Source organism: Brassica oleracea, chromosome C7 (genome assembly GCF_000695525.1).
Source record: "Brassica oleracea var. oleracea cultivar TO1000 chromosome C7, BOL, whole genome shotgun sequence".
NCBI classification, from domain to species: Eukaryota; Viridiplantae; Streptophyta; class Magnoliopsida; order Brassicales; family Brassicaceae; genus Brassica; species Brassica oleracea.
Genome location: NC_027754.1, coordinates 41734187 through 41757997, shown reverse-complemented (window position 1 = coordinate 41757997; position 23811 = coordinate 41734187). Strand labels below are relative to the sequence as shown.

The window sequence follows — 23811 nt, the reverse complement described above, 5'->3', positions numbered from 1 at the left end:
CTATTGATCAACTTTTGAGTGACCAACTCAGAAGATGCATTATGAATACTCTACTAGCAAGGAACAAGAATGATCTACACTAAAACATCCTAGAACTAACCTAATCACCCTTAATCTCCCTAACCCATGAATTCAAAAGGTGATTACTCACTAATCTCCATGATTCCTCTTAAACCCATATTGGATTTCAGATTAATCATGTAGAGAAATAGATAAGAAATCAACAAGAACACAAGAACATAACAATCAAAATCCAAGAGATGAACTTCTCAAGAGAGTTTTTGTGTATTTCTCAATAGATCAAAAGATCATCTGTCTGGTGGCTACCAATGATGTTTAAAACATAGGTTTTAGAAATGTAAAACGTCCAAAATAAATTGCAAAAAGGTCCTTGAGAAGTCATGATTTTCGGCAGCAAAATAACGCGGAGCGACTTGCAGGTGTCGCTCCGGAAGGTCGCTCCAGGGCCGATTTTTGGTGTCTCCGGGCGAGAGGTCCCGAGCGACTTTGGTGTGTCGCTCCAACGGGTCGCTCTGGATCGGGAGCGACCTTGATAGGTCGCTCTGAGAGGTCGCTCCAGGGTCATCTAAGACTGTTCGGAGTGACGAGAACGCGAGCGACTTCATGGCGTCGCTTTAGGAGGTCGCTCCGAGAGGTGTGTGAGATGCGAGCGACCTCGGCGCGTCGCTCTGGGCAAGTCGCTTCACGGGGTGAGTATGGCGAGCGACTTCACGGAGTCGCTCCAGCTAGGTCGCTCTGAGAGGTGCTTTGGAGCGACCTCATGACGTCGCTGCGGAACCTCGCTCCCCTACTCTGCTCGTCCAATGATCACGTATATCACCTCTTTTGAGCTCCAAATGCATCCAAATAGCCCCAAGAACTCCATGTAGCACTCCAACACCTGATAGAGACTCATGTATGCAAAATGTAACCTAAACATGACTAAATCCTAGTCTATATGATCAAAATGCACATGGATGAATGGATAAGATAATGGAAATATGCAAGATATCAATTCTCGCATCTCTTTGCAGCTTTCATCGCATCTCTAGTGGTTCTCCTTTTCACCATGTTTGCCAGTCGAGGTTTGGATAATGTTTTCGTCCGTGCATGTTATATGGGCTTGGAAGGTTATTTATGGTCTCAAGTTTAGTCTCTAATTTTGTGGTGGTTGTCTTCCATTCTCCCTCCCTCAAGTTGTTTTTTTTTATTTCCATGTTTCCTTTGGTATAGGTGTGCGGAATTAGTCTCTTGGAGCTTTGGTCCCTTCTATAACAAAGCTTTGTGGTTTTTCACTTGCATGGACGTGTTGTATATTCTTGTTTAGTTTGTGAGGTGTTTCTTACATTTTAGCTACTGATTGTGAGTCTGGTGCTTTAAACATATATATATATATATATGTTCCTGCTTCTTGGTGGCTTTGGCCTTTCGATTATTATTCTCCTTCTGACCCGCTTTCTTGGTTATTTGCGTTAGTGCTCTAGTTTCTTATTATTAGTTTGTAAATGAATTAATAAAAATTAGTAAAAATAATAAAATGGTGAAAGTTTATGCTATTTTTAATTGTAAATAAATTAAATATTTAAAATATATTTATATTAATTTATTTCTTGAATTTTATGGACTAAAAAGTGTGAGAAGGATTATATAGTACATAATTAGAGATTGATGGAACAAATTGTAATAATTTAAAAGTAAAAGGATTTAAAATACAAAAAAAAATATAAGGACACATGTCAACAAACCCCCTTCCACAAGTCATAAGAAGGGAAAAAGCCAACTTTATATATATAGATGTTATGAAGCCTTTGTGAATAATGTGATGTGATCCTAATTCATTATACTGCACCTTCTGCACGATGAACATTATGTATATAAATGATTTTTACATATCATTATTTATTTTGTGTTCATTTAAGTATTATGTTTATAATTAAATTAAAAGAAGCACATAAATCAAAACAATACCTCTTGTGTATTTACAATAAATTTATTTATTTCATTTGGTATATAACTAAATTTAATGATATTGACATAGATATATTGTATATTTTAATATAATTTTTTTTTAATTTATACTTCATACTCATATGATTTTATTAACAGTTGTATATTATTATAATACAAAAAAAATAAATCATTAGACTCATAATTTTCAGTGTGAGATTTTTTAAATGCAAATTTGAAAATATTAAGGTCTCGATATTTCCTCAATGCAAATTTTGAAATTGCCATATTTATATATTTGATATGAATATTTATTAATGAGACTTCATATTCATAGGATTTTATGATCATTTGTATCATTTTTATAACAAAAGAAAATTTAAACCTTTGATCACAAAATTTTCAATGTGTGACTTTTAGCATTTTTAGCAATTTATATTTATTTTAAAATATCCAAAATGTAACATATACAAAAAATCAAAATTATTTTGTTTTAATTTCCTTTAATAATATAAAATTAAATGAAAAGGAGAGAGGATCAAAAAATTATTATCAAATCGTTATCATTCATAATCATTAATTGATATATATATATATATATATATATATATATATTGTAATCATATTAATTAATTCCGTAATTTTTACTTAAAAAAAAGATGAAAAATATTCTTTGTTTACTTGTTTGATAGTTAGTTTAATAAAATTTACAATATATTTTAAATGGACCAAACCTATTTTATAAAGAATATAAGAATCATTATATTGATGACACATGTCTATAAAAAAATGTTGTAATGTTTCTCAATTAATATATAAAAGATTTTGTTCGTTTTTTGTTTTTTTTTTGTCTTCTTGTATTCATTGAAAATTGGGAATTGTCTAAGGGACAACAATATTCTGATATATGTAAATTGATCTGGTTTTCTTTTATGGGAGATTAAGGTATTGAATGTTAAGTGCAGGACCAGCAAACCACATAGCCGAAGGCAAATGTGTCACCATTAATCACTATTTTGTTGTGTTTTATTTTCTTTTAAAAAAATAATATGGTCTGGTTTAAACAGTCCACTATAAATAAATTTAGTTTTTATTGTTTATAATTATTTAAGTAACACAAATTTACCTACAAGCTAGTATTTTTATTTATATAATACACATAAATTCAAGTTTAAATGTGTATTATTCAGTTGACAAATGAATTATGATAAAATATTTTGTTTTCTATAATATAATTTAAATATTTATAAATATTCACTATATTTAATTTTAAAATAATCAAACAATTTAAAAATACTATTTCTAAACTGAAATACCCAACTGAAAAGGACCCAAATACCCCAAAACTGAATTATTTGAATAATTTTGTCGAAAATATTTAAAATTATCCGAATTATATTATTTTTAATTAATAATCTGATATTTCATAAATATCAATTTTTTTTACTTTTTAACCCGAATTAACCATAAAACGGAACTGAATTGGAATTGAATGGGATCCAAGTTCATTTCGAATATTAGCCAGTTCCTGACTTTGTTACCTGATCCAAACCGAAAACCAAAAAAATGAACCAAAAACAATTATCGATTGTTCTATGATTTATAAAATTACATAATAAAGATTCAATAGTAAAATTTTGATATAAAATTTTACGTTCTCTATTTTAAAAAAAAACAAACTTAATTAATTTTATTTAAAAAAAACTTACGAATTTATAATATTTTAAATAAAATATAATGTTATCTATAAAGTTTCAATAATTCTATATTAAATTTAATATTTCAGATATATAAAATACTTTTTGAAATAAAAATAGCTATTTTGAAAATAATATTAGTATCACTGATATTTTAGTTTGTAAAAATAAATATATCATGCATTTCCCGCAGTTACACTATTCATATACATGTCACCATTCATATTTGGTTTTGAACCGCTTATTTTAGGCGAACCGTAGTTTTTCTGCATTATGCGTTTCTCTTATACAAACCGCTGTTAAACCGTACCACATTATCCTAACTGCTTGTTTCGCACCGCTCTAACCACTGTTACCATTCGGAGCCTAAGTATAGCGGAAAAGCTTACACTTGTGCACATTTATTCCCTCTTGCTTAATATTTAAAGGTAACAGATGGAGGACATATTAGGCAAATAAGATATAATATTGCAAATATGTTATGGAAAAATCAATAAAATAAATTGATTTTCTGATTATAATTTATTTGTACTTTATAAAAATATGTAAAATATATTTATAATATCAAGTAGAATATTATTTTATATTTTAGTTTATAAATACCATTTAAGCATTTGTTCCGCACTTTTTATTATTTGGTCACTATTCACATATTTTTTAAACCGCTTCTATTAGATAAACCGCACTTATCCCACAGTATGCGTTTTTCTAACACATACCGCTCTTAATCCGCACCCCACTAACTAATTCGCTTGTCCCGCACCGCCCAACCCATTGATACTATTTGGAGCCAGTCAACAATAGGTTTCTGTACAAAATATTGTCAACTACCCTTTGATAATTTTATAATAGGCAATCTTAGAAAATTTTCGTTTTGTTATTTTTTGTTGCTTTCATTTTATATTTATTTATTTTGTTTGTTTTTATTTTTGATTATTTCTACAAAATTCAATACTTTTCTATACAAACTTGTGTTTTTTTTTGGGAATGGACCAGCGACAACGATATTTTGACAACTACACTGATCTGGCTTCCTCTTATGGGAGATGAAGTTGATAAGAGTTTTTTTCTATAATACTATCTACAAGGGTTACAAGTTCTGATATCATATTTTTATCTTTTAACATTGCATATCATGTTTTTTTTTTCTTCTATTTAGTACATTCAATTTTACTCATTACAATGATTTGTTTAATAAAGTGAATTCTTTATTTTACTAATTAATAATTACTTTGATATATTCAAATTAAAAATAAACTTATTTTTTTGTATATAAAAATAAAATAAATTATTTCATCTATAATTATAGAATTAATTTTAAATAACTAGAATGATATAAAGATATCAAAAATCTTTAAAAATTGACATGTAGCACTGGTGGTCCCTTTATCCTTATTCATCATGTTAAATGTTTCTTTTTTTTTGAACACCCATTTGATTAATAGAAACTGAAGTCTAATACAAGAAGGTAGAGATTACACCCGCCAGAGAATCCGCCCGCCATCATGTTTTCGGTTGCCATCATGTTTTCGGTTCTAAGAATGAAAGAAAACAAAGAGAAACTGAAATACGAGAATAGAAATTCGATATCAATGGAACTCCATAAAGCTCAACTGAGAATTTCAAGTTGATAGCTTGGATGAGTCTTTGAGAGTCAGATCGAAACCAGACTTTGGAGAGAAGACGTTGCTTTGCTGAGAAGATTGCTCCGAGTATAGCGAGTGCTTCAGCCATTAAAGACGATGAAACAGAAATAATGCTCTTGGATTGGCAGATTGTTATGTCTGGATGACCAGGATCAAAGATCCATCCTAAACCTGCAGCTCCTGTTTCTTTTGACCATGCTGCATCCATTTTGCATATTGGAAACAGCCAGAGGGCAATAAGGCGTGTACATCAGGCGGAGTAGCGTGCCCTTGGGAGGACACATAAGGTTGTTGCGCCAATTGCCATTCTCAGGCTGCTGAGAGAGCTTTGCAGATAGTGGTACTAGTAATCTAGTAGCAACATGTCTGTTTTCAAATGTTTCAAAACCAATAATCATCATAAATTTCAAATTTAACATTGTAGTGATTTAACACTTGAATATAATTTGATTTAACATCTCTACTGTAAATGGTCAAGATTAAGTCGATTACATTTTGATGATCTTATGACAATTTTAGAAGAAAAAAAAATCACTTTTGTTGTTGCTGTCATCAACTTTTGTTTCTTTTATTTTATTTTTCCTTTCTGGTTATCCAACAAATTTCCCATCCTTTTTAATAGATTATCTTGTTTCACTGGGAATAGTCCAGTGACAACGCGATGAGGATCAAGACTTTCTCAAAGTCCAGGCCTCAGCTAGCTGCTCTCATGGATGGCTAGGGATCCTAATAGGAAGAGACCTCCTAAACCTACATCTAGGATGGGCCATTGGAAATGGAGAAAGAGTCCAAGTTTGGAATGATGATTGGCTCTCGATGACAGAAAGAAAACGCCCAATAGGACCACCAACGGAGAATGAAGTGAATCTTAAAGTTTCGGATCTGATCTCTAATGAAACTAAAGAATGGGAAAAACAGAGAGTTGAAAGATCTTTCCCTCACCTCGCCGATAATATTCTCAGTATCAAGACCAGAAAATGGGGAGGTGAAGACAAGCAAGTGTTGTTAAAACACAAATCAGGATCATATACTACAAAGACAGGATATTTATCAGCTACAGAAGCTAAGGGTGATATTGGAGATCAGGATATTGCCAACCCACAGGAATGGTTAAAGGATGTCTGGAAGATCCAAACAGCTCCTAAGCTCAAATTATTCATTTGGAAGATTAAACATGGAGCACTACCAGTTGGAGACAGATTAGAAACAAGGCATATCCTATCAAATTCTAAATGCACCCATTGTGACAATGTGGAAACCATCTCACACCTATTCTTCCAGTGCCCCTATGCTCAGAAAGTGTGGGAATTGGTACCTTTCTCTGGTGGCTTCACGCCAAGGCCTCTGAACAATTTTGATGTGGAATGGAAAATACTCTTGCAAGCAACAACTCTCCCCCCTACAGATCTTGGAAAAGGACCCCTTGGTCCATGGATTCTTTGGGCTATCTGGTCATCAAGAAATCAAAAACTGTTTCAGAAAACAAATTTCTCTGCACAAGAAACGATCACGAAAGCAATTGTTGATGCTAAAGAATTGTCAGAGGCGCAGGCGAAGATCATACCAGAGACGCAGAGGAAGAACAGCACGCGAAGCAGAGGTGAATTTGAAGTGATCTTCAGGTCAGATGCAGCGTGGAAGGAAGAGCTTCAAGCAGCTGGTCTAGCTTGGAGTTTCTACGGAAGTCAGAATGAGAGATTTAGCTCTCATAGTCGATCTATTGCGCGTGTGATCTCGTCCCTCGTGGCTGAAGGACTAGCAATTCGCGCAGCGATGGAACATGCTATCGCACTCCGTTTGAAGTGTGTGTTGTTCGAAATAGATTCTCTGCAATTGGTGACGGCAATTGAAGAAGGATCAAGTTTTTCCGATCTACACGGAATCATATCGGATATCTATCTCCTTTCCAATTTCTTTGATTCTGTCTCCTTTAGGTTTTGTCGTCGAGATGTTTTGAGCTTTGAGGACTCACTAGCAAAACAATCTCTCTCTGACTTTGGTTTGAATCAGACCCTTACCGGTCCGGTTTAATTTTAATGAAAGTTATGTGGTTGTGTACAAAAAAAAACGCGATGAGGATATCTAAACTGATATGTTTCCTTTTATGGGAGATGAAGTCAATAATAAGTTTTATAAAAAAGATTAAGTTAATTACACTAAAAACAAATATTATGCCCTTTCACCCAATAATAAAAAGAAGAGAATTAAAATAAGTCAACAACTATTAGTTTTTGTGTGGAATGTTCTTATTTTTTGGTAGATGATCGAATTTCATTTTAAACATTTTCAGTTTTAATTTCTATGAATTATAAAATATTATATTATAAATTTATATATTATGAATTATCTAAGCATATAATAATATATATGATATAGGATAATTAAAACAGATTTTATTATTTTACAAAGTTAATTCTCTGCTTTTATATAGAAACAATTGCAATATTGATGTCCTGCTTTGTTCTGTTTACGTACAAAGATAAAACTGATATCCAAATATTATGTTAGTACAACAATATTACTAGATTTTGACCCGCGCTTTGAAAGCGCGGGTTTATTTTTGTTTTTTTTTTCAATTGACAAATATTTAGTAAATGTCACATTTTTGTATATTTGTGTTTTATTTTATAAAAGACTTAAAAATTTTATCTTTATTTATCGTATTTCATTTTAAATGACTATTTATGTTAAAAAAATTAAACTTTATTTTTTTAATGAATTAAGTTGGTATAACTCTGATAAATTAATTTTATTATGGGGTTAATATTTTAATTAAAAAATTATATACTTTTAATAAAGATTTATACTTTTCAATAAAAAAATTCAATTATTTTTATGAATGCTTAAATTATATTAAGAAAAGAAAAAAATAATAATTAAGAATAGTTGAAAAAAAATTATTTGAACTTGGACTCAATGGTCCAAAGGAAAAAAAAAGGTGAGAATTGAATCTGATTTTTTAATAGGCCCAAATGGTCCAAGAGAGATTTGATTTGGGCTGGATCCAAAAATAATGACCCAATATAGATTTGTTATTAATATTACTTAATTGCCCTTAATGAAACATGCAATGTTAGTGAAGGAAACATGCCCCTAAGGTAATTATGACAATAGGATCCTGCTAGTATAGATATGCCAGGTAAGGGATCCTCCCCCAATAAAATAAATAGTCGTGAGCACGATCAGATCCACAAATCACTATTAACATTCAAAATACGAAATGGAGATGATCTTAATTTCTCTATGTCTAGCCACCTTATTGGCCTTTCTCTTCCTAAAACGACTCTTCAAACGAACAACCACCACCAAACCTAACGTCCCACCACCGTCTCCGTGGCGGCTTCCCATCATCCACCAGCCGTGTCCCCGTCCTTGTGGTCTCCTCTGCTGAAATAGCTCATGACGTTATGAAAACACACGATCGTATATTCGCCAACCGCCCTATAACCAAAGCTATGGAGAAAGTTATGAAAGGTGGGCGAGATATTGTCTTTGCCCCCTATGGCGAATATTGGAGGAATATGAAGGTTTTCACTTTTCTAATTCTTTTCTGATAACCGTAAAATTTAATGTCTAAACTCAATCTAATATATGTTATCTCTAGAAACTAAATTTATAATCAAAAAAAAAATTTAGAAACTAAAAAGTCAAGTTTTTCTTGTCACATAATCTAATGTGGCCAACGAACAAATATATCCACAACGACAATTCCTCACAACTCATAAATCGTTCTTTGTTATCCATATGATCTAAAATCTATAAATAATAATGTTAGGAATATAATATTACTAGGTGATTATCCGCGCACATGCGCGGAATGAAATGTATATTCTAATAATTGTTTAATACTAACTTTGCCCATTCGCCCTATATATATTAATCTAAATATCTATTAAATGTTATTTTTACTCATATGATTTTTTATTTATTTTATTATAATAAAAAATTTAAACTATAGATCATAAAATTTACAATGTGAGAATTTTAACAAATTTCGTAATTTATAACCGTTTTAAAAATTCAAAATATAACATATACGAAAAAACTAAATTTTATTATATGGTTAATATGATGGTTTAATTTATTTTAATAATATATAATTATAAATAATGAAAGATATGTAAATTGTTATCAAATTTTAATCATTAAAATCATTAATCAAATATATATTTTATTCACTTTTGCTTATTCCGTAGATTTTATTTAAGGAAATAAAATAATAATAATTGTAGATTGTGAATTAATTTAATGGTTAATTTAATGAAAAGTATAAAATATATGTTTAGTGGACCAACATATTTCTCTAGAAACTTTAAGAAGTATTCTAGTAACGACACATGTCATAGGTAAAATGATATAATGCTTCTCTTTTAATATATATAAGAGATAATAAATTATAGAATCATTAATTTACAAGTTTTTATATTTACATAGTTTATATTAAAATAAAAAAGACAACTATTTTCACGGTTTATATTAAAATTAAATTTAGTCTTTATATTATTTTTATGATAATTTGGAGTATACAAATATGTACTTTATAATATAAAGGTGTTTTAATATAATATAATAATAAAAAAATCAAAATATTTTTATTTTGTAAAAATATTGAGATAAAATTCATTATGAATATTAAATATATAATTTAGAAATATTAATTATTTATTTATAATTTTAATGAGATCATATACGTATGCATATCTAAAATTACCAACAAGCTGTTGACATAGTGGTAAAGGAGTGTCTAGTAGTCCCTCCGCCGTTTGGTTTCAATAGATTATTTATAATGATTGGGTTTCTGACAAAGAGGAAAAACCACATTTTCTTAGCAAAATTTTTTTCTAAAATTTATCATTTTATCAAATTATGTCATATATTGAATTGGGATAAATTGGAATCAATAAAATTTATTTATAGATTGTTTTATTATTTTATCAAACATTAAATTATAGAGTTTTAATTTTATATAGAATACGTAGAAATAACCTATTAATGATATATCCTAATGTCGCCTTTAACTCATTTGGATGCAGAGTTTATGCATAGTGCATCTTCTGACCAACAAAATGGTTCGGTCCTTTGACAAAGAGAGAGAAGAAGAGATTAATATTCTGATGGAAAAGTTGGAGAAAGCAAGTTCATCTTCTTCTACAGTAAACCTTAGCCAATTTTTTATCACCCTAACAAGCGATGTAATGAGTAAAGTTGCCTTGGGAAGAAAATATAGTAGTGACGAAGGCACAGTCGATATCAAGACCGTAGTGAGGACATTTTCTCGGGTATTTGGCTCATTCCCTGTAGCGGAATACATTCCTAGTTTGGCATGGATAGATTGGATCCGCAGATTGGACGGTAAAGCAGAAGAAGTAAGTAAAACATTCGATGACTTTCTGGAAAAGGTGGTGCAAGAACATGATTTAGATGTAGATAAAAAAAGATCAGGTTTTGTTGATACGTTGTTATCGATTCAAAGAGAGCAGACGACGCCCTTCGTTTTTGATAGAAGCAACATAAAACTCATCATTTTGGTAAGACACATTTAAATATTTTATCATGTAATATTATGAATGAATCATTTAAAACCACTGTGTAAAATCAACATATTTATCTTTTTTTTTAAGGACATGTTCATAGGGGGAACAGCAACAACTTCGTCACTACTAGAATGGACATTGACAGAGCTTGTGAGACATCCAGAATGTGTGAAAAAGCTTCGAGACGAGATTTGTTCCGTTTCAGCGCATAATTCATATGTAAATGAGGAAGATGTTGAAAAGATGAACTACTTAAATGCTATAATCAAGGAGACACTTCGTTTACATCCGCCACTTTCAATAATAGTACCCCGACTATTAAGCGAAGATGTCAGATTAAGAGGATATGACATTGCTGCAGGCACACAGGTAACATCTTTATATACGTGTTGCGTATTACATTGCTGCCTAGCACTCTATGCAAGATTGTCCGCCCTTGTATTAAGTGTCTGGGATATATTAATGAGCTCTGAGTAATTGAAACTTCTCTTCAGAATCTTGATGTCTTCCAAATAACTTGCAAATACTGGTCATTTTTCTGATTCCGAAACCATCTTCACCAATTGAGAACAATGTGTTGCAAACGTAACCTGATACTGCCTTAAGTTCTTCATGCATTCCATTGCCCAGATAAGGGCTTCAACTTCCGAGTGAAGTGGTGTTAAACGCCCTTGTGTTTCTTGCTCCCATTAATCCTGCGAAACATAAATTTTTTATAGTATTTACTTTTAAAAGAAGAAAACATAAAATTATTTTTTATCAAATAATACTCCTTCCGTTTCAAAATGATATACTCTCTCTGTTTCATATTAAGTGTCATTTTAACATTTTTATTGTTATAAAAAGAGTGTCATTTTAGAATTCCAATACAACTTTCAGCTCAATATTAATTAAAAATGCATTGATTTTATAAATAATTTTATTTATCTAAAATACTATTGGTTGAATATGTGTAATTAATAAAAACTTAAATCCAATTCAATCATTTTCTTAATATGTGTGAAAAATGTCAAAGTGACATTCTTTATGAAACGGAGGGAGTATATTCTAAAGTTTTCACACTTATTAAGAAAACACATAAAATTTTGATAATAAATGTATTGTTTTCCGTGTTAGCTATTTCCTATGATTTTTAATAAATCAAAGTTCAGTAAATACAATTAATGTTTTTAAAATTTACAATTACTATTATTACATACTTTGAAAAAGTAAAATATGAATCTTGTAGAAAATTTTTTTTTTCTAAAACATAGATCATTTTGAAAGGGAGGGAGTATAATTCTCTGGACCACCATTAATTGATTATTTTGGAAATTGTAACACAAATGACAAAAAAAAAGGATATTTTGCAAATAATATTGTAAGGTGTATATTTTCTTAGTGCAAACTACAGTAGAACCTCTATAAATTAATACTCGATAAATTTATAATCTCTATAAATTAATAAATTTTCTCGGTCCCAACTTGGACCGGTGTAAAATATGACACAAATCGATAAAATAATAAGATAATAATATTTTTAAAACTCCCATGTAAATATATAGTCCAATTAAAATCATAATTAATAATCTATCTCTATATGTATTTATATAAGTACAAACTAAACATTATATTGTTGGTTTTATATTCACAATGAAAATACTACTATTTTTCTTAATATTTTAATATATTTTGATAATATTTAGTAAAATTATATCGAAAACCACATAACAATTCTAAGAACATAAAAATATACCCCAAAAAAGATAAAAAATAATATGAAAGTCAAAATTCAAAATTTTAATAATTTATATATGATAAAATCAAATATTTTCTTATTTTATTGATAAAATATTCAAAAATAGAAAAAAAAATCTAAAAAAGAAAATTTTTGTAAATTAATATTTCTATAAATTAATAAAATTTGAAAGTCCCAACATTATTAATTTATAGAGGTTTTACTGTAATACAATATAATATTTCAGTCTTTAAAAATAATTGTAAATACTGAAGCAAAATATTATCGTTCTATATTAGGTCTTATAAAACCATATACCCAAATATTAATACTACTATTTTTTACAAAATTAATGTTAAAACTAATAACTTTGTAAGAAATTCCAATACAGGTGATGATTAATGCGTGGGCAATCCAACGAGATAATGCAACATGGGGACCAGATGCAGAAGAATTTAAGCCAGAGAGACATTTAAATTCATCTTTGGATTTTCAAGGACAAGATTATAAATTTATTCCCTTTGGATCAGGTAGAAGACTATGTCCTGCAATCAGATTGGCATTGGTATTGGTTGAAGTGACAGTAGCAAACCTTGTGAAACGGTTTGACTGGAGAGTCCAGGTCGGACCACATGGAGTTGATAAGCTTGATCTAGCCGAGGCAGCTGGTATAGAGGCATGTTGCAAATACCCTCTTATTGTCTTTCCAACTTCTGTTGTGTTCCCCATTTAAACTTTTTCTGCAACTCCTGGTCGTTTTTGTTACCCGTCTCTTGACTCTATTAATGTAAGAGTGACTTTGAATTATAGATTTCTGTTTTCTTTTGACCCAAAAAAAAAAAGATTTCTGTTTTCTTTTGTTATCTATGTTGTATACCTGTTATCTGTAAGAACAATATAACATTTTAACATGTTACAAAAAAATATCTCTGCATTGCAACTTCATAATCTTTGACGGACTAATGACGATTGATATTATACTGAAATGTAAAACATAGAGTTTCATTAGTTTTATATCGTTATAAAAAAGTTAGCGGTGTACTCTATATGCAGTATTTATTTTTTGAGAGTACTATTAAACTTATTTTTGTACAGTTCTTAAGGGATATTTGTAGTTTTTTGTCTGACAGTTAATAAGAGGGCATATTTCGGCTTAAAATGTGATGTGTCAGTCAGTATCACATATTCACATCTGTAGTATGCATGTCCCAGTTTGTCTGTTTGTGCATGCATACTGAGATATGTGATATATTCTTTTATTTGTGCATGTAACCCGTATGTCACGTACCTTCTGTTGGTGTTGTCCGAAGTGCCCTCTTTTAGTTGGTATGTGGTGCACGTGCCTTAATCATACGATCATATGCATACTATTTTGTTTTTTGTTCTTGTTTTTTTTTTCAAAGCGTACTATTTTTGTTTTAAATAAATTTTATTTACATATGTCTTATGTGAGAATCATGAATTTGTGGTCGGATGAACAAATACCCCGTGCCTGTAAATTTGATAATGAACATGTGTGATGTGTTACATATCAATGGTAGTGAAAATGAAATCCATAGCAGTTTTGGGCCAAAACATGGATCTCAAGTCTTTCTTCCTTCTCCAAATCACAACTTGTTTCCAGTAAACAAACTCTCTTGCTTTCCGCTGATGTCGGTTCCCACTAAGCCTCCAAAGTTTGTTCGTTTGAAGGCAACTACTTCCATGACTTGTGATGATCAAGAAAGCAATCGCACGTTTAAGGAATTGCTACCTTCTCCATGGACTGATCAGTTTCATTCTATTTTTGTCGATGTCTCCGTAAGTATGTTAATGGGCGAATTTTACGGGTGCATAAAATATATTTAACATTTGATGTAATAAAAATAGTTTTCTAATAAGTTTCTTTCATTTTACGTACCAAAATAACAAAAACTAGATTAAGACCCGCGCCTTGCGCGGGATAAACATTATATATATAAATTATTTTATGTATTATATGTTCTTACATATTATGAAATAATAAATATATATTGAATAATTAAAAGTCAGTAACTATTACATATATAATTAAATTGGTGCGAACGTATAAATCAATTTTTTTAATCCAAACATTTTTTAAAAAAATTGTGATAGGATATGTAATTAAATTTAAATGATATTAATATACATAATATATTTTTAATATTAATGTCTATTTTATTTTTTTATTTTTTTTAAATGATGTTTTCTACCCATATGTTTTTTTATCATGTGTATTTTTACTAGCAAAAACTTTAAATTACTGATAACAAAATTTTTATTGTGTGATTAATAATTTTAGTAATTGATAATTTAAAAACATTTATCAATGTTAGTTCAAAACTTTTATCAAAAAAATTATTCAAAGTAAATTTTGAAACTAAAATATTTATTTATTCAATATGGTTTATAGTTTAATTTAGAATGATATATATACATATATATTTTAAATCTTAATGATTAATTAAATTAGACTTTTACTTATATGATTTTGTAATCATTTGTATTTTGTCATAACAAAAATTTTAAACCTTGGATCGCAAAATTTGAATGTGAGGCTTTTAATAGTTTTAGTAATTTACAGTCATTTTTTAAAATTCAAAATGTAAAAAATATAATTTTTATAATATGGTTATTGTGTTTTTTTAAAATTATTTTAATAGTTTTAAATTAAAAAAATTTGATAGAAGATACATTTTTTATCAGATATTTATTATTCAAAATCATTAATTGTCATATATACTTTACCCACATTAGGCAATTCCGTAATCTTTATTTAAGGAAATAATAAATGACATTAATAATGAATTTATGGTTAGTTTAATAAAAAGCTTATTATATAATTAGATGGACCAACCCATTTCTCTAATAATTCTAAGAATCATCCTAGTGATGACACGTAGCTACAAAAAGAAGTTGTAATGTTTCACAAATAATATATAGGGGATTGAAAAATTAGTAGGTGCACATGGGTGCATGTGGCTTCGCCACTGCTGGTATTATCCATGGGCGGGTCTATAAAGTTGGGGGGCATGTGCCCCCAGCTACTTTATAAAATTTACAATTGGTGGACCTAACTCACTGATATTTCTTCACTTCTTAGCTTTAATCTTTTCTTTAATTTAGAACTAGATTAAACCTTAATCATATATTTAAGGATCTTTTTAGTGTTTTAAGACTCTTAAATAGAATTTTACTTATTTAGCAGTTTTAGATTCAAGATCTCTCGTATCTTTTGCTATTTCCTTGAAAATAAATTCACATTTCTTGACAGAAAATGGTAAAGATATACCTTTAGTTAATTTCAGCTCCTACAGAGTTCGAAGCTTCCACTTTATATTTTTTTCCAGTAAAATTAATGTTCTGTTTGACACGTTTACTTGTATTGCATCTCTCTTTAGCTATTGTGGTAGCATTTTCCTACTTTTGTTTTATTGTTAATATTTTTTTCTTGCTAGCATATCTTTTCTTTTCTTTATTTTCCATAGTCTTTCTATCACATTTTCATATTGAGTTTTCAGCTTTTTCTAAAGCACATTTCATAATTGATAGTAGGCATTTGCAACTGTTAATAAATGAATAATTCTAATTATATTCAAATAATAACACTCCATTCAGTTTCTTTAATATTTTAGAGTATAGTTCTTTATGGTATGATAACCACAAAAAAATTATGTATAATATTGACATATTTTTATATATATATATATACATGTAAATTTGAAGGATACTTTTGTATATATGTTCTAATTAGTATTATCTGTAGTAGTTCATTATTATAACTGATATAATTTTAGAAATTACATTTTGAAATTTGTCATGAAATGGAGAAATTTTTTGTAATTATTATTTTTCACAGTTTTTAGTTGTTTTTCTATTGTTATTAACAGTTCATTATAGTTATTAATAAATTATCTACTTTTATTATATTGGTATAATATTATTATTAATTATGTGTTCCATCAAATCATTGGTCTGGCTCTAATACTGTGTGTGTATATATATATATTTATAAATATACCCTGATCATCAGGTATATAGAGTAGAGACAGAGCTGGTGGCTCCAAGCCAAGAAAATAATATTTAACGGCCGATCCGTAATATAAAAGGAAAAATTAGAAAATGTGTAGGACGGAATATTTGAACCAATGACACTCATAGAAGGATAGAAGAGCAAGGATTATTAATTCATTATACTACAACAGATTTTTAGAGCTTGTGGCCCCTAAAGTACTAGTATGATTTACACGCTCTAAGCTGATGGCGGACACTGATTAGAGAAGGTGAACACATGCGTGCATGTTTTACTTGTAGGAAATTGATGCGCTTAGGAAAGAAATCGATGTACTAAAGCCAAAAGTGAAGAAGGCGCTCATGTCTTACCAAGGGATCGATTCAGCAAAGAAGAGACTTCTTATGATATATTTGTTGGTGAGCCTTGGCCTTGCACATCACTTTGAGGACGAGATAGATGAGACTCTAAAAGAAGGTTTCGAAAAGAAAGAGGAGATGATAGAAGGTGAAAATGACTTGTACACAGTGTCAATCATCTTCTGGGTTTTTAGGAGATACGATACGGTCACCATATATCTTCCGGTAAATGAGACTCTTACCTAGCTAGGCTTTTGATTCTACTCATAGAAGTGTTTGTTGTCTATAACTATTTAAAGTGTAACAAATTGATCCATTTTGATTAATAGATGTATTCAGGAGATTCACAAAGGACAAACAAAGGACAACGGAAATTTCAAAGAATCTCTTGTCGGAGATGCCAAGGGTATGTTGAGCTTGTATGAAGCTGCTTATTTGCGGACGACAAAAGATTATATAATGGACGAAGCATTGATATTTACATCGAGACACTTGGAGTCACTGGCTGCTGATGGAACGTGCCCGCCTCATCTCTCAGTACGTATTCGAAATGCTCTTACTCTACCTCAGCACTGAAATATGGAGATGTTATTCCCAGTGGAGTATATCTCATCCTATGAACAAGAAAAAGATCATGACGAGATGCTACTCAAGTTCGCTAAAATCAGTTTCAAGTTAGTACAGCTCCAATACCTTAACGAACTCAAAATCCTTACAGAGTATGTAACATATCTTCACATTAATGGTATTTATATGGACTTGAATTACAATTCTTTACAGAAACTATTCTAATCAAATACCTATAACTTTGGATGCAAGATGGTACAATGATCTAGAGTTTGAATCCAAGCTACCACCTTACTTCAGACACAGAATCGTCGAAAATCATTTCTTTGCACAAGCGATGTGCTTTGAGCCACAACTATCACGTGCAAGGATTATAATGGTTAAGTACTTCACCATTTTAGTGATTCTAGATGACACATTTGACAGATATGCATCTCTTCCTGAAGCTGAAGGCCTCGCTAATAGCTTGGAAAGGTATCAAAAAATTAAGTAAACAATGATTATTATAGTGATGATGATGATGATGATGCTGAAGATGTTGTACAGGTGGGCTCACGAGCATACCATGGATAAACAGCCTGATTATTGAAATGCGTGTTGAACTTTATGATAGATACTTTCGAAGAGTTTGAAAGAGAACTTTGGCCACAAGGAAGATCATACAACGTGAGCGCCTCAAAGGAAGTGGTAAAGCAATCAAACTATCTTCTGTATTGGTATGATTAAGTCGTGGACATAAGCATGCATATAACAATCAAGGGTAATACGCTTAAGAAACTAAACTAATCTGACTAATTATTTTTTCCTTAATAATTGTGCTAATTTGTCAATGAAAAACAATTTTGAAAAATACTGTGATGTGACATATTATTCTTAAAAAGATATATTATCAACAATTTTCATGATTCCAGTTTTATCCTTAATTTAAATGTTACATAAAACATTATTTTGTAGGAGATATATGTGGATATATAATTTTACAAAATTTAAGTCTAACTCTAAAATTTAAAATAAAATATATCTTTCATTTAATAAATGACATCCATGCAAAAATTGATAAGATAGGAATATTGTTTAACTTGTTATGGGAAAAATCACGTTTTTCATAATAGCTTAAGGAAATACAAATTCACATTTTTCATTTATTCATTTTGTCTCTCATTTTTTTTCTTCAAATATCCTTTTGGAGATAATAATATCTTCACAAGCTATTAATCGTTGTTTTCCTAGTTTTTCTCTTCCTATTTGTGCAAAAAAAAAAAAAATCATAAAAAAATCAGAAATTCTTCTAGATAGCCTTTTTAGTTTATTTTCACAAAAGTAGATTTTCAAAGAGAAAAATGATCAAAAGATGTTTTTATGCAAGGGTAAATATGCATTTATACCTTTAGGGTTAACTCATCTAAGACTTAGGATTTAGAGTTAAATGTTGGGTTTTGGGACTGAGTTTTGGGATGAGTTCAAATTTTTAAAAATAAAAAATAAATATTAAAATTTTCAAAATAAAAAGACTATTTTAGTCATTTTATTTTTTGAGGGCTCTTTTTGTGACATAATTTTTTTGAAAAAAAACTATTTGAGAGAATTACCCTAAATTAATTACTAGAAAATAAAAAAACCTAGAGTAAGAGAGATAGAGAGAAAATATTTTATTTGATGATATATTAATAATACAAACAAACATATTCATATTTGTAACTAGCAGTAAGTTAAGCCACAAACACCACACACACCAAATATTCCTCGTACATTTGTTTTTCCAGAACATTTGTTATTGCCTTTGGTTGCCAACTTGCATCACTATCTCCCCAAGACAAAGGGCTCATCTTTTTATTATTAGTAGTATATCAATATACTGTCATATGGCTTTGGAGCTAAAGATGTTCCTGTGGAAAGCGGCTCAAGATTCACTCCCTACAGGTGAAAACTTAACACGGCGTGGAGTCTCGTCGAATACGAATTGCATTCAGTGCAATTGTCAGGAGATCACTCTACACGCCCTCTTCCATTGCCGCTTTGCACAAGAAGTTTGGACCCTAGGACCCTGGGAGGACTATCTGGACTACAATGCCCTCAACTCCTTTCGAGCCCTCCTGGTAGGCTCACAGAGGAAGAAGAACCTTCCACCGTATGGCGTCTCCATAAATCTCTGGCTTTGTTGGTCTATCTGTTGGTCTATCTGGTGTACCCGCAATCAACTCCTCTTCCAAAATAGGATATATCACCACAGGAGACCTTCAACAAAACAATCTATCCAGCTAAGGAGTTGCCCAAAAACCTAAATTGATAAGAGGAGCAGCTACCAACACACTTCCGCATCTCTCGATTGAAACGAGCTCTGCCATCCGATGTAACACAGATGCGACTTGGAAATCGGATTCAACTACAGTAGGAATCAGCTGGATCTTCACATCCCCATCTACCTTGGAAGTAAACAGGGGATCGAAACTTCAGACGCATGTCTCCTCCCCACTTCTTGCAGAAACCTTAGCTGTTAGGGAGGCTCTCCAACATGCGATCTCTCAATCTCACTCATATCTGGGTACGCTCAGATTCTCAAGTGCTCGTTAGAGCAATCAACCGGAATCGAGGTTCATTGGAACTCCACGGAGTTCTGTCGGACATCGCCGGCCTCGCGTCTTCGTTTACTTTCTGCTTTTTCTCTTTCGTCCCTAGAAACTCAAATGGGCCTGCAAATGCCCTAGCAAAGATCTGCCTTGCAAACTTTGAATCTTCTGGGCTTTAAGCTCTTTTATTTAATGAAAGTATTGGTGTTTCAAAACAAACGGTCATATGGCTTTGGAATAACTTTCAACTGAACTCGCAGGATTATATTTCAAGGAAAAGAAAGGTCATGCGTTTATCATTATTTCAAAATAACTTTAGAAAACTACATTTAGTGTTGTAACGTAACGCAGATCTATATTATTGAGCATGCAGTTCAAGACACATGTGAAAGCCAACTTTGATCTCGCAAAATGGGGCCTAGTTTATCACGTGCCTAGCTTTGAGGAGTACATGGAAGTTGGTGAGGTGGAAGTCGCAGTGTATGCGACTTTGGCAAGTCGATACATGTCTAAGGGAAAGATGGCTGCAAAAGAAGCTTTTGAATGGCTGAAGTCCAGACCAAAAATCGTCCAATCTTTATGTGTCAAAGGTCGTCTTATGGATGATATAACTGGTTTCCAGGTACATATGCGTAAACCATTTCTTCACATATCGGGTATGTATACTTTCTTGTTCTATCTATCATCCCGACTTACACATACACTATTTTAATTAGGATGACATTAGTAGAGGATACGTCACCAATGCTGTTAGCTGTTATATGAAGCAATATGGAGTTTCCGAAAATGAAGCTTTTAGGGAGCTTAATAAAATGGTTGGAGAGGCTGATAAGATAATAAATGAAGAGTTCTTGACAATAACTGGTGTGCGACACTGTGTTCTTAAGGCAGTCATTGATCTTGCACGCATGATCCACGTCTGCTACAATGGATACGAAGGTTACACAGATCCCCAAGGAAAAATTAAGGAGTACATGACTTCTATGTTCGTGGATCAGATCCGTCTTTAAAGACTTTGGCAAATGTTTTATCTTTTACATGACTTTTTTCTTTAATAACGTCATGTGCTTTCTGCTTTGTTTTCACCGTCTACCATTTGATCGATCAGATGGCTTTTAATAAAACACAAAAGATTGTATGTTGTTATATTGCTGGCTTCTTTTTTTAAGGGCATCTCCAACCTCACTCTATTTTTCTCTCTAAAATAGAGTTGCTCCAACGGTACTCTATTTTCTACTCTATAATAGTGTAAACCTATTTTTTACTCCATTTATAGAGTAACTTTTTTATTTTTTGTTCATCACTCTATTTTTCACTCTAAAATAGAGTACCATTGGAGCAACATCCAACTCTATTATAGAGTTACTCTATTGTAGAAAAAAAAATAGAGTAAACCATTGAAGATGGTCTAATGAATTTAAGTAAAATGCTATATTTAGTGCTGAAACCTAGTTAATTAACTGCTGTACTTGTGGATATCCTAGGTAGACGTGGAGATCGGAAGGTGGTACAGTTTAGGCCAGTTTAGAACCAAAAGTATCCAATCAAATGAATTAAGTACCGAGCTGAGCCGATTCATTGTAAATATACGAATGGGTACCAGCCTTGCCAAGTTGCCAGACACTGATCCTTACCAGAAGACATGTAGTGAGGGTATATCCTGAAGACCCAGAGATGATGGAAGCTGTGTACAAGACATGTTAGGATATCACACAGATTACAAGATCATGAGTCGAAAGAAAAGTTAACAGTTGCGTATATTTGCTGAACTATTCAGATTTGTCTCTTTTTTGTTTGTATACTCTGTTTTATCTTTCTTGTGCAAGAACATGTTTTTCTCAACACTCTTTTTCATTCAGTTTCTCGTACATTTCAACATCACATACACATTCATTCTTATATTAGTCTTCTTAGAAGCCATCATTACTTAGACACATTGGTGACCTTTTACTTCTACTTCTTAGACTCACTTACACAAGTAACATCCCAAGCTTAGACTCTAACAACCTCCAACAACTCCTATAGGCTCAAAAATCTCTGGAATCTAACCTTATATTCATTCTCTTATTTGGGCCTATTTCGTGAGCCCATTAACTCTTATTCCAACTAACCCATTTCAAGCTCAACTTCTTCTTCTTCTTCTTCTTCTTCTTCTTGAATCAGATTAGCATTGGTATTGGTTGAAGTGTCACTGGCAAATACTGTAAAACGTTTTGACTGGAACATCAAAGTCGGACATGGAGTTGATAAGCCTGATCTAACCGAGGCAGCTGGTATAGAGGCTTGTCGCAAATTCCCTCTCGTTGTCTTTCCTACTTGTGTTGTGTGTGTTGAAAAACAATTAGACAAGACTTAAGAACTCAATCCAAACTTCAATAAGAATTACTCTCTTATTAACTTACTTCAAGCTTTAGAAAATTAGACTCAAAACTAAAGCTCCACAACTTATGGTGTATCACAACTCGATGTCACCATATTTATAAAACCAAAACCTTAAACGATAACAACAACGATATTTAGATAGCTCCTAAATACAACAACGATATTTAGATAGCTCCTAAATATCAGGATTTCAACTTATCCTAACCATATCTCGGTCAAGCTTATCTTGATTTCAAGTTGATCCAACATTCTCCCCCATCATCTTGAAATCCTTCTTTGTCACATCCTCTACTCCTATGAGTTTTCTCATTTCTCTGAACTTCAATCTTCCCAACGGTTTGGTCAGTATGTCAGCTCTTTGCATAGTCCCAGCCACGTGATGTACTTCAATCAGCTCGTTGTCTACACATTCGCGGATGAAGTGGTAACGCCGGTGAATGTGCTTGCTACGTCCATGGAACACATGGTTCTTTGTCAATGCTAATGCTGACTTATTATCGATCATGATAGCAACCTTCTTATGTTAAGAGTTTTCGAGGCTCCTAAGACAAATGTTGTAGTATAGTGATTGTCGAACCAGTTCTGAGGGATATCAAAGCAATGAGAATGCAAGTATTCACTTAATCTAAGTGCAACCAATGATTTAGATGGTTTCTAAACTAATGATTAATGATAAATGAAATGACTTTCTTTACTAAGGGAAAAGAGAACTCATGGCATAGGGATTAGACCTTGGGTGATCAAGTATTGAACTAAGGATGGCAAATGATCAATCAAACTATCAACCTTAAGCCTAGACACAATTCTAAGCAAACTCTATGTCTAGATGAATGCTCATTTGCTAACATATCTCAAACATCAAATGTCTTTGGTTGAATAATATGAAAGCAATCATTACTAACAAGTCTATTAGCTATCTTAGCACCTTTAACAACAAATGTCTTTGGCAAAGTATACTAAAAGCCTAGGAGAGTTGTCTCAGGCATTTCGTCAAACACCTTTTGGGTGGGAAATGTCTATTGATCAACTTTTGAGTGGACAACTCAGAAGATGCATTAGGAATACTCTACTAGCAAGGAACAAGAATGATCTACACTAAAACATCATAGAACTAACCTAATCACCCTTAATCTCCCTAACCCATGAATTCAAAAGATGATTACTCACTAATCTCCATGATTCCTATTAAACCCATATTGGATTTCAGATTAATCATGTAGAGAAACACAGGAAATAGATAAGAACACAGAATGATGAACTTCTCAAGAGAGTTTTTGTGTATTTCTCAATAGATCAAAAGATCCTCTGCCTGGTGGCTACCAAAGATGTTTAAAAAATAGGTTTTAGAAATGTAAAACGTGCATAATGAAATGACCAAAAGGG

At 31.4% G+C, this 23811-nt stretch overlaps 1 protein-coding gene and 1 pseudogene across 1 annotated transcript; both read left to right on the top strand.

The window, feature by feature from the left end:
- The first annotated feature begins 8510 nt into the window (after positions 1 to 8510).
- On the top strand, positions 8511 to 13274 carry LOC106303334 (cytochrome P450 71A16-like). The gene is given in 5 exon segments (XM_013739631.1): positions 8511 to 8645; positions 8647 to 8817; positions 10324 to 10818; positions 10912 to 11193; positions 12933 to 13274. Coding segments are annotated over 5 exon segments (1425 nt in total).
- A 779-nt stretch (positions 13275 to 14053) lies between these two features.
- On the top strand, positions 14054 to 21090 carry LOC106303333 (annotated as a pseudogene).
- The last annotated feature ends 2721 nt before the right edge of the window (positions 21091 to 23811 follow it).